Consider the following 11,700-nt stretch of genomic DNA (forward strand, 5'->3'; position numbering starts at 1 on the left):
TGAGGCACCGGGTTATATGCAAGATGTTTCTAAAATAACGCCGGCACTAAACTAAAATTCATTTCGTTTTTATCACAAAATAACAATTATGCGCTGCAAAAGTTTCCCTTCCAGCAAGAGATACCGAACCCAACGTGCTAACCGTAAACAGTATCAACTAAAACATCATTCATTGCCTAAGTTTACAGTACAGATATGCAAGTAATTATAGGAATTAAAGCCACATTAAATATTTTTCAATGTCATTGATAATTGTAATTTCTGGATAAAGAACGCGTAAACGCCTTCAATTTAAAAGTCGACAAGACTCGCAAATACGTTTTAATAACTATAAAGTGCTTGACCGTACCTGCTTTGATTCTAATTCTAGATGTTCAATGGGAAAATTTACTCTAAAAACAGATAGGCATAACAATGAACTAAGAAATGTTCGGGCATAAAAAGTTTAAAATTTCTTAAGACTATCAGGTGATTTTTTAAATTTCTTCCATTCCTTCCCGCAGCGCCAAAACGAATTAATGTCATGAGCTGCAGGCAGTTGGTCAAGGACGCTTCGGACTACGAGGTTGTCGGCAGACGTTGGCTAGAATAGCTACCGTAAAGGGTACATTTTTAAAATGTATTTAATATTCTTGATCGCGCGTGGATGAATTTGAGAGAGCTTTAAAAACTCTTGGTATTTCGGCACATTCAGCTAGCGCAGAGGGTAAATTATGAGTCAATAAGTAATGAAAACGTTCTTAACTTCGAATTTTTTGTAGTAATTCAATTCACGGGAGCCCACAAAATGATTTCAGTTTAAATCTTTTTAGATTTTTACTCACCAAAAAATGTTTTGAAACATCCGTTGAATATGCGATCATGAATTTCTAAAAAAATCAGGTGTATAATCTTTTGGTAAACACGATTGCATAGGCCGTATATCCTTACTTCACTTACATGTTTGATATTCCCTTACTTCGACGCTCAAGCTCCTGTCGAAAGAGAGCTCGGATGAATAACTAACTCATGAAGATATGTGCTTCTTATTTTAAGATAGTTATTCGGTATTGGATACTCTCCTTCGAGACAGAAAATATTCAGGATACTAAACATTAAAAAAATTATTCAGGTTAGGCAATCACAATGTCCCTCGTGATCAATTTAGGCTGCCGCAAGTCCGTGCTGAGAATACTTTATTCATGTTGAGAGTGCGTCATTGAAATTTGAGTGGGGGAAATAATGAATACGGCTAATTTATCATACATTTGAACTGACGAGTCAACACTTCAACTAACCCTGCTTTAAAAACACACGGGGAATGTTTAAAAACCCACTTAAATGCGTACATTAGTTGAATCCTATCGTAGTCCCATTGATGTTGATGCAATGAGTCAAGGACCCACTCAACCAGAAGTGATCAAATCCGAGACGGCCTGGAGCTGGACAACTCGGAAGTGGTGGCAGTAATGCCCGAGACTAATTACTCACCCATTAGCGGTCGCTGCACATCTGGTCTCTCTAGAAATGTCTAACTAACGTGAAAATCTAGGACTAGAAGCTGCATGAATAAAATAAAGATTTGGAAAACGAATTAAACTATTCATATTATGCAAACACTTCAACATATCTTCTGAGAGAAGCATTTTTAAGACATCAGTTTTACGACAACGGAACGTTTGTTTCATCGAAATAATTAAAATTCTAGACGGCACTCACTGTCGTTCTAGTTTTCAATAAATCATCAGTTATGGTTCTTCTGTTCAAATTTTTGATGATTATTCGTACAGAAGATAAGCATTTACGGTACTTTTTAAAAATGCACCCATTTGAGAGTTCTCGGGGTCACACAGCGGTGACGTGCACGGATGGGAATAATCGACGTAAGGCACGGACTTAGGTCCCTGCTCTGAAATTATAATTTTGTTTCCAGCTGCACGAAATATATTTACTATCCTGGCCACGTAAGGCCTGCTTGCCTGAGTCACTTCCAAAAGAATACCGAATGTAATCGGCAATAGGTGAGATTGATCACAGAGAACCCACTCCTACATGACAGCACATGTCTCAGATTTTTAAACTTTACATGTAGACCGGAATGATGCAATGGAGGACTAGTCAGTGCCACACGAATGCAACTCGATATGGTTTTAACTATGAGGGTACTTGACCGTACTATTCACGCGGCACTTTCATCCATCTCCGAGTAGCACCGACTAGTATGTAGGAGACTAAAGAAACAACTTCAAGAATTTCATCTATTCATAATATTATCTTTGTAAAATACAACACAAACTTTGGACGATAGCCGAATTTGACGGGATCTATACACAGCAATGATAACAATATCGACACGAAGCCTAACACTTCATAACTTTGGTACGAACGCAGTTTCCGACTAAGGAACCGCCACGAACTGGGAACCTCCCAACAGCACATTACTAAACGAGCCATAAATGGAACAAGTTCATATTTCGCGCATAAAATACCAAATACGAAAAAAAAAATCTTAAAATATTAATTTGTGAACCTATAGTTTCAATTTTGACATGTATATCAGGCGAACATGAAGATCTTTGCAGAGCGCGTTTTGCCTAGAAGCGTCTTAATACGTTTAACTGCGGCTGCACTGAAGTTGAGACATAACTTAATGAACGAAATAATGCGTATTGTAAGTCGCTGTAATTATCGAAAATTTAATCGATTGAACACTTCATCACATAATCTACGGTATGCTTTTCCCCCTTGTTCAAAGTCTCGCATGTTGCAGTTTATTTTCGTACCAATTGAAATCGATTTATTCTTGCGATAAAAAGCAAATTCGAAGTCCAACGACGTTTGTGGGCGAGAAAATACAAATCGAGAACAGACTTTCTTCGCACGAGGGAGCCTGCAGTTCGTACTGCAGCGCTCCAACCAAATACAATATTTACACGAGGTAAAATTCGTCTCCAGTTCCCTACCATAACGCCTGCATAAAATTATACTGGTGAGAAAGTTTCCATACATACAAACAGCCGCCAATCCGTATATAATGTTTTAGTGTCACGATGGACTTCTCCTCAGGACACGAGTGCTATTTTTTACAAAGAAATATTAATAAAAATATTTTCAACAATATACAAAAACCTGCTCATATATACAAACGATGATAAAGAAAGGGGAATGAAAGAGAGCAGCACAGGACGAGGCGTTAATGATATGGAAAACCTGAAATTTAATGCCGGAGAAGCCACCTCGACAGTTATATTATCTTGTGTCACCTGCAAGATCAACGATGGGAAAACGGGCTCCATTTGATTTAACATAAAGAAAGAACACAGGCCTTCACTTCCTGCTACTTAGAACATTCAATGAGAAGACAATGTCTACTTAGGCTAGTATTTACATTAAAATGAAATTACAGCTAATTGTACGACAGATTGTTTTCTGCTTACGTAGCAGCCTACGTATAAGTGCGACCAGCGAACGGTCTCTACATGACCACCTGCAAAGCAAACAACCGCAAGCTTGTACTCTTCATCCACTTCATCCAACCTTCGTTATACATCCCAAGATCTCCAACGTAAACAATGAAAACCGCTATCGGGAACTAAATCAATCTGGAAATTTTTACTTCCAAATGAACGAACATAATTTCAAATACATAATTACCTTCATTTTAAGTACAACCAAAAATTCAACTGAAGGGTAGTACGTTCTTTGCCTCAAAAAACTACCTAGTACAATAAAATGAGACAATTTTGCACGCTTTAAAATAGAAAGCATTTTGGCAAAATCTTCATATGGGTTGTGAAAAATTAGGAACAAAATTCGTTCAATGAACAACTGAAAGCTCAGTCAACTCACATCGGCTGACCGCATAAGCACAAATCGAAAAATCGTGGACAAATCTAGAATTAAAGTAATTAATGACTAGTTGCGTAACACGAGGAATGAAGGTCCGGACGAAAATTAAGGAATATAATATCAAGGGTAAAGCTTGATCCAAAGCATCACACGAGCGATCATTTCCAGTTTGACCATATTAATTGAAGTAGGTAGTATACACTCCTAGCACAAAAAAGGAACACGAGCTAAATTCATAGGAAGAGAGATATCATTATCAGCACAATGAGACTTGACTACGTGAAATCCATCATGAAAGCTAATATGTTCGACAGAAGACAAAAAATTGTTGAAACACGTGGCGCAGTCCAGCAACGCCCGGAATTTATAACAACGAATGTATTAAAAACACAACAAATTACATTAAACAATACAAATTCAATGCCATACATTCGAATATCTTTTAAGCTCGGTTCTGCTCACGTTCTCAATTCACAGTTTGGTGGACTTTGTTTAAAACAAATCGTGACCATCAAGTCACGATAGCAATCGACAAAATTCTCGCTAGTCTCTTCTAAGGAGGTATATAATTCGGTGAGAAGAATAAGCAATATATAAAGGTAACACGAACTAAGGCGCAAAAAAACTTCTGTCACTAATAATCGCCATTCAAGGAATACCACAAAATTTTCAAGTGACGCGCGGTCTATAATTTGAATAAAGTACAAAATGTGAAGAGGAAATTAAATATTTCTGTAAATAAATCACCAATTAAAGATCAATTAAAACACAATATTCAGACTTAATTAAGCGTCACATAATATTAAAAAGTCTATTTCCAAACACAGGATGTCAAAAGTTACTCAGAATTCAGTGAAGGGGCTTTTAAATGTAACAACCGTTAACCCTATATGGCACCATGTTTCTGGCAAGCAATTCACGAATAGTTGGAATTGTGAGAATTTTCAACAATAAGATATGCCATGCAAGGTTAAACAAAAAGCATTATCGATCCCGAACGAAAGTAAACAATATTTTGACGAACCAAAAATTTAAATGTTTACCAGCAGACGACATCACGAGAAATGCTAACGGCGGAAGAAAATTGTCAATAAACAAGACGAGACAAACTGCATCTAAATAAGAAGGACATTAGCTCTCTTTTTGGAAAGCAAGAATCACATACATGAAGTAGGAGAAGAACTATACTAATAAAACACATAACTGAAAATACCGCGTGGCAAAGGAAGTCCATAAGCTGTGCCACATTCAGCAAGCTACTGCACGACCTCGGTGAGCAATGAGTACATGGGGATGTAGGCGGGAGTTCCACTGAGATGCGTGTGTGACACCGGCGTGCCGTGCAGGGTGTGCGTTGCTACGACCGTCCCGTGAGATCCGTTGCCTCCGCTCGCCACTACTGAGGATAAACCGCCACCACCTTGCGCCATACTCGTCTGCGCTACGACCGCCCCTCCGTGTGTTAATCCCTCCACCGCAACTCCTGTCCCGACCACCTGGATTGAGGTGTTGCCCAGGTGAAGAGGCGTAGGGGTGCTGCTAGACGAAGGGGTGTTACTTCCCAGCTGCTGTTGTTGTTGTTGAATGTTTGTTACGGTATTCTGTTGCTGCACGTCAGAAGAAATAGCCACTCCGTTTTGTTTGTTATGAGCCCGCACATGCTTGGTAAGATGTTCCCGCCGTGAGAAAGACTTGCTACACTGCGTGCACGAGTACGGCTTCTCCCCCGAGTGCGTGAGCACGTGTCGCCTCAAATGCTCATTCCGAATAAAAGCTTTACCGCAAACGCCGCACTGGTATGGACGTGCTACGGGCTCGCCATTATGCGAACGGGACTCGCCGCGACGACCGGACGACGTACTCGAGGAACCGTTGCTTGATGACCCGTTATGATGTTGTTGCTGCTGGACGTGCTGTAGTTGTTGTTGTGGAGAGGGTGTGGCGATACTGACGATGGTGGGTGGAGTGTGGAGTACTGTGCCACCGGACTGTGTCGCCACACCTCCTGTCACTTGCACCGCAACAGCCGACGTGCCGTTCACAAGAACGCCCGACAGAGCGCCGCCGTTGTGTCCTCCGCCATTCTGGATTATGGAGACAGGCGAGCCTGCTCCACCAACCGTCTGGTTGATGGTAACAACGCGACTGTTCCCTCCACTTGTCTGTAGCAGGAGGGTTCCCAGTCCGTCTGTGTGGGAGAGTAAACATGTAAGAGATCTCCGTCTATGGAAAACACTAAGTGTAGGATTGAAGAATCAAAACAATCATCTTTATAAATAAACGTCGATTCAGGTAAGCTCTCCAAAAATTTCACATAACTGACATAAAAAATATGTCTCACGTACTGCAGTTAAATTCCTGTTATATGTTAAAGTTAAACTGAAAAAATATAAATAACAGGTGAAGATATTAAAATGAACATATCATAACCGAGCACAACAAAACATTACCAAAGGCAACAAAAAAGAATTTTACAGCCCAAAAAAAAGGATACAAAATTTCAACGAAAAAATTAAAGCATCAATTAGAAACGGAAAAGACGCAGCAAATTTCATGCATCACTACAGCCAAATAAACATACGTCAACAGTAAAACAAAAGTTTCATCAGTCAATACAAACACATGAGGAGCAGTTCTGTTATCTCAAAATCCAGATTGTTAACGAATTTTCTTCACACGAAAACAACTTGATAAAAGAATAAGTAACAAATTAGAACATTATAAGGAACTACACTAGACATCGGAGTTACTTTCCACATAAGAATGCGTCCTTTACCCACATGCTGGCAAGAGCACCGGTTTGCTACAGCAGATTTAAAACAAACACTACAACTACAAATGAATTCAAACAAACTAATAATCAATTACGGTATACTACGTTTTACTGGATATTTTTTTTTAATTTGGTTATTCAACTACCATTAACTCTAATATACATTATGAAATGAATACAAACAATGCGATGAAACTATAAGTAAAAATCTGTTCTGACTATGTGATGTCATTCCAATGCATCAGATCTTGGCTGTGGATCTTCCACTGTAGATATCCCAGTTAAAACAGTTATAGCTGGGACCGCGAAAATCACAAAGATAATGAAACTTACCTGACGGCTACAAGTCGCCGGGCACTAATCTATTGACCCATTCTAAAAGTGCAACAAGTCATACACACCTTGAGCAGTAGCGAAAAATACTCGGTGATTCCAAAAATCGTGGATCGAGACTAACACGACGCAACTCAGAAGAATCAGTTCGTGACGATTGCTACCAACGTTAAAATTTTCAAAATTTCTTTATTAAGTCGTTCAAGATGTTTATCCTATAAAAGTTGAAATTCCAATTGAGGCGCATCCCAAGTCATCGACGACTTCTGTGCGGCGTAAAGAATACACCCGCCTATGAACAGTAACGATATCTTCGAAGCCATAGGGTATAGTGAGAGACAGATCATATTACAAGAGTTATGCAACTTGAAGCGAGATTGTCGGTATAAAATTTTAGAAAAATTCATTTCGTTCAACGCACGACCAATACCTATAGTCAGACCGCAAGCAATCGCGCAAGTTATAATAATACTACAATCAAGCTACGGGATAGACTTAGAAGTTGACAGTATATATGTACGATTGTTAAAGACATGAATCGTTTTAAAATTAATCATTTACTATAGATCTAGAAATCGAGGTACGAAATCTAATATATATCCCACAAATCACGCCCATCAAAACTACAGAGCGGCCGAAGAGCAAATGCGGTCACATTACCTTCCTTATTGGACTCGTCTTTGAGCCTCATTGTGTCGTCTAGACGCGACTTTTCCCCACGGCTCAGTTGCAGGTTTGAACTTTCCTTTTCGTCATCTCCATCCCCAGCAGGCATGTAGTTTTGATGCCGGTGTTGCTCCACCATCAACACATCATGAGCAGCATCAAAAAAGTTTGCCTCATCATTGGGAGACTGAGGAGGAACGGTACAAAGAAGATCGCCATTCATAGAGTAAACATGGAGAGCGGGATGCTTCTCATCCACGTCCTGCATTTGGGGTTCATTCTCAGATGTATTCTCAGGGTCAACGGAAGTTGATGGAACCGCCGTATTTGTACTCAACGTTAGCATTAGAGTGGTAGGCACATTTGCATCTCTAATTTCAGAATTACATGAATTTTCAGCAGAAGAAACGGTAGCTAGTTCCGAGTTGCAAGAGTTGTTCTTACTAACGAGTTGAGTTCTCTCACGGTCGTTAAAAGCATCCTCTCCACATTCTGACGATTCTTTTTGATCATATGGCAAATCTATGCCTATAAACTGACTATCGGACGCAAGTACAGAAGAAGCGTCATTACCGAGAGAGGAGTTCGCGTGTTCTACACTTGTTATACCGTACAAGCGGGTAATTTGCGCATTTAACTCCTCCTCCGTCATTCCCGGAGGGATCGTTAGCATATGAGATTGCGTGAAAAAAACCCTCTCGACAGAAGGCTCTACTTCCGTTTTAGTATCATCTGTACAAGTTTTATTGCGAGCATTACTGAGCCCTGCAGCTTTAGAGGCTTCGGAATCTTCATTTGCTTCGCGACTAGGGTTGATACTGCAACTGATTTTCCGCTTGTCGCTTGCTCGGCGCTGTAAAAAATTGTGGGAAGTGGGAGTGATTTCATTACTAAAACCCGACACATTGAATGATAAGTCATGCGATTCTTTCACAACTTTAGCGGAGCTCACAGTGGTTTTATGAGAATTTGTTCTTCGCGAACGGTTTTTAGGGGCATTTGCGCTACCACTAATTGCAAGAGCAGTAGAACGTTGTTCAATTTCCTGGTAATCGTCAGAGGCAATACCAGATCTACTGACTTTTCCTTGTGAAGACTTGTAAGTAGTTTCGTTAGGAGCCACGCGATGCTCCTGAATAGGATCATTGATCGAGATACCAACATAACGCTTTGGATTTTGATGGTGTGAAAAAACACCATGCGATTCGTCCGTCAATTCATAACCTGGCTTAGCGTTGGAAATGTCACCAGTGACTGATGTTGAATGTAAGTTATGATCTGTTTTAGCAGCCTTCAAGGACAGAGAAGCTACTTTACGGCCCTCATTACTATCAAGACAGCGGGCAGCGGGACCCAAACCTTCTTCTGCAACACTGCCAATAAGTCGCGAAACGGGAAACGCGTGGTTTCTTCCTGCATCAATACCAACGCTACGCGATGGAGCAATTGGGTGAGCTTCGTTGCTAATACTGCGCGCTATAAGGTAAGCTTCTTCTGTTTTACTACTTACGTTACTCGGCAGAGGAGTGGTATGCTTTGAAGCGTTATTGACAATACTCAGCGCGCTTGAAAGTTTTTGACGTTTTCGAGGATTGTTGAGATCAGTACATGGGTTTGCAGCTGGGTGTGCTTCTTCAACATAGTTAGCAGTGGACTCACAGACTTGAGTTGAATAATGCATTTCAGTTTCATTTACATCACCTAGGCTTGAAACAACACGAAAATCCAGAGTTTTGCTACCATAAGAATAATGACCTGCATTAAGCGTATTATGAAAGGGCACATTATTAGATGACCGAATATCGATAGATGTGAGAGAAGCATCAACAACATTGCTCGGGAAATCATTCTGAGTGAGATGTGAACGATTCGGGACCACTTCTGACGAAAGATAACAACTATTCGTCTTGGCCGTTTGATTGTGATCAATTAGATCGCTGTACTCACCCTGATTCAAGTTGTTCTCCTTGTTATTTACATAAATAGAACACTCACTAGGGGGTGCCAATGGGTGCTGCTCCTCCATATGCTTATCAAACAAATGTATTTTCGTAAATTTCTTACAGCATATAGGACAAAAGAAAGGAGTCTTCTCACCAGTATGCGTGAAGGCATGCCTTCGCACGTGCTCATTACGTGTGAAACCTTTGCCGCAAACTCCGCACTGGTACGGCCGAGTGGGTAAATGTATACGACGATGCCGATCGAGATGCGCTTTTCTTTTGAAAGTTACCCCACAATCTTCGCAACGATAGGGCTTGTCAACGCTGTGCTGATCCACCATGTGTTCCTCGAATTGTAAACTTTTTTGCAGATCTAACCCACATATCCAGCAAACAAAAACGTTTCCAGCATTGGCATCAACTGGAGTTTTGTGGATGATGGTACCTGGAGGTAGTTCACCTCGTTTACGCTCATGCTTGACCATGATCTTGCCTCCGCCGATGGGCAATTGTATTGTGTTGGCAGCAACAGTCGCTGAAGCAGCAGCTGATGACATGCTAGTGGCAGATGAGTTGCCCAGAGTTTGGGTGCCATTGGGTGAACTTGACGATGAGCTGAAGCCATTTGAAGAAACACGAACTGATTCTTGACTGCTCGGTACATACAAAAAATGATTCCTGACTAGATCAGGATTAAGATTTCGTACTATTTCAGGATTGAGAAAATTTAATGCATCTATTTGTTGGGTGATGGCACCCCGTGAAAAGTATTGCAATAGTTCAGGTACGGATGTAAAGTGCAGTTGAATAATACTGTTTTTGTCCTTCTCAGAGATGCCTGGAGTAATGCCAGGCAAGTAACCTCTTATCTCAACTTTGATTATAGCCTCCATATCAGTTGTGTCGGTCCCTTTTTCCAGTTGCACGTCGGCATGAGGGGTGCAAGATCCTACAGAGTCCACACGTGGAGGCGGTGTGAATGCCCCACTTTGAGGTTCTTCTTTACTCAACTCCTGAACTTTTATTTCTGCAGCATGGCTAAGCGAAGAGTTATCAGCGGTGTGATGATGATGATGGTGATGGTGCTGCTGCTGCTGTTGTTGCTGAGCTTGAGCCGCAGCTACAGCAGCAGCAGCTTGCTGTTGTGCTGCTGCCTGTTGCTGAGCAGCCACTTGCTGCTGTTGCTGTAGCGTTAAGCGCTGAGCCTGAGCAGCAGTAACAGCAACTTGCTGCTGCAAATGCTGATGAGATGCAGAGACAATTTGATGTGCAGAAAGTGTGCCGTTAGATAAAGACTGTTGCTGCAACTGAGCTGATGTGATGTGAGGTGCATAAGCAATGCCCATGCTGGTAACAACTTGTCCAGAGAGACTGCCCCGTCCATTGTCCATCATATTTACAGAAAAATCCATAGCGGGAATATAACTCCAGCTATTCTTCTTAATCCAGCCTCTCTATCATGGGCAGTGCCGGCCGCTTTCAATAGAGAGTACGTAGCTCAAGCAAACAGTCAGTTTGCTTTTCAGAAGATGAATGACCTTGATTTACTTTTTGCTTGACCTGAAAGAGAAAGATAATATTTGTTAAGTTAAATTTAAGAGTTGCAAAGAACAATGATATGAGAAGAGTAAGAACCACATAAATAATTAATCATTATTTGGTTCAAAAACTTGCAAATGAAAACCTCATTGACATAGACCAGACTTGTTTATCAAAACTATACTTATTAAGAGAGTCAATAAGTCTATATATACATCAACAGGAAGCAGTTCTGTAAATTAACAGACTAGTCATGATTTTTACCCGAGACTAGCCCCTTTTTTTACCTGAGACTAGCCCAGTCTTTTTCCCAGAGAGCCCAGTTTTTTCCCAGAGACTAGCCCAGTTTTTTCCCAGAGACTAACCTTATTTTTTTACCAGAGACCAGCACTGATCATTAACAGAGACCAGCACTGTTCAGTAAGAGACCAGCACTGTTCATTAACAGAGACCAGCACTGTTCATTAAGAGACCAGCACTGTTCATCAACAGAGACCAGCACTGTTCATCAACAGAGACCAGCACTGTTCATTAACAGAGACCAGCACTGTTCATTAACAGAGACCAGCACTGTTCATCAACAGAGACCAGCACTGTTCATCAACAGAGACCAGCACT

General features: G+C 40.8%; 1 protein-coding gene across 4 annotated transcripts in view; it reads right to left on the reverse strand.

The window, feature by feature from the left end:
- Nucleotides 1–2,223: 2,223 nt before the first annotated feature.
- The window catches only part of LOC108666277 (zinc finger protein 184), a 23,224-nt gene continuing 13,747 nt past the window's right edge, over nucleotides 2,224–11,700 (reverse strand). For 3 of the 4 annotated variants that reach the window (XM_018153111.2, XM_047884218.1, XM_018153112.2), the window contains exons 2-3: nucleotides 7,595–11,103; nucleotides 2,224–6,016 (exon numbers count right to left, since the gene is read on the reverse strand). In XM_018153111.2, the coding sequence (XP_018008600.1) occupies nucleotides 5,085–6,016; nucleotides 7,595–10,955 (4,293 nt within the window). In that variant the 5' untranslated portion in view covers nucleotides 10,956–11,103 and the 3' untranslated portion in view covers nucleotides 2,224–5,084. The remainder of the gene's footprint in view (nucleotides 6,017–7,594; nucleotides 11,104–11,700) is intronic. The other variant, XM_018153114.2, reaches the window with a different exon arrangement.

The sequence above is a fragment of the Hyalella azteca genome, unplaced genomic scaffold, assembly GCF_000764305.2.
Source record: "Hyalella azteca isolate HAZT.00-mixed unplaced genomic scaffold, Hazt_2.0.2 contig14896, whole genome shotgun sequence".
NCBI lineage: Eukaryota > Metazoa > Arthropoda > Malacostraca > Amphipoda > Hyalellidae > Hyalella > Hyalella azteca.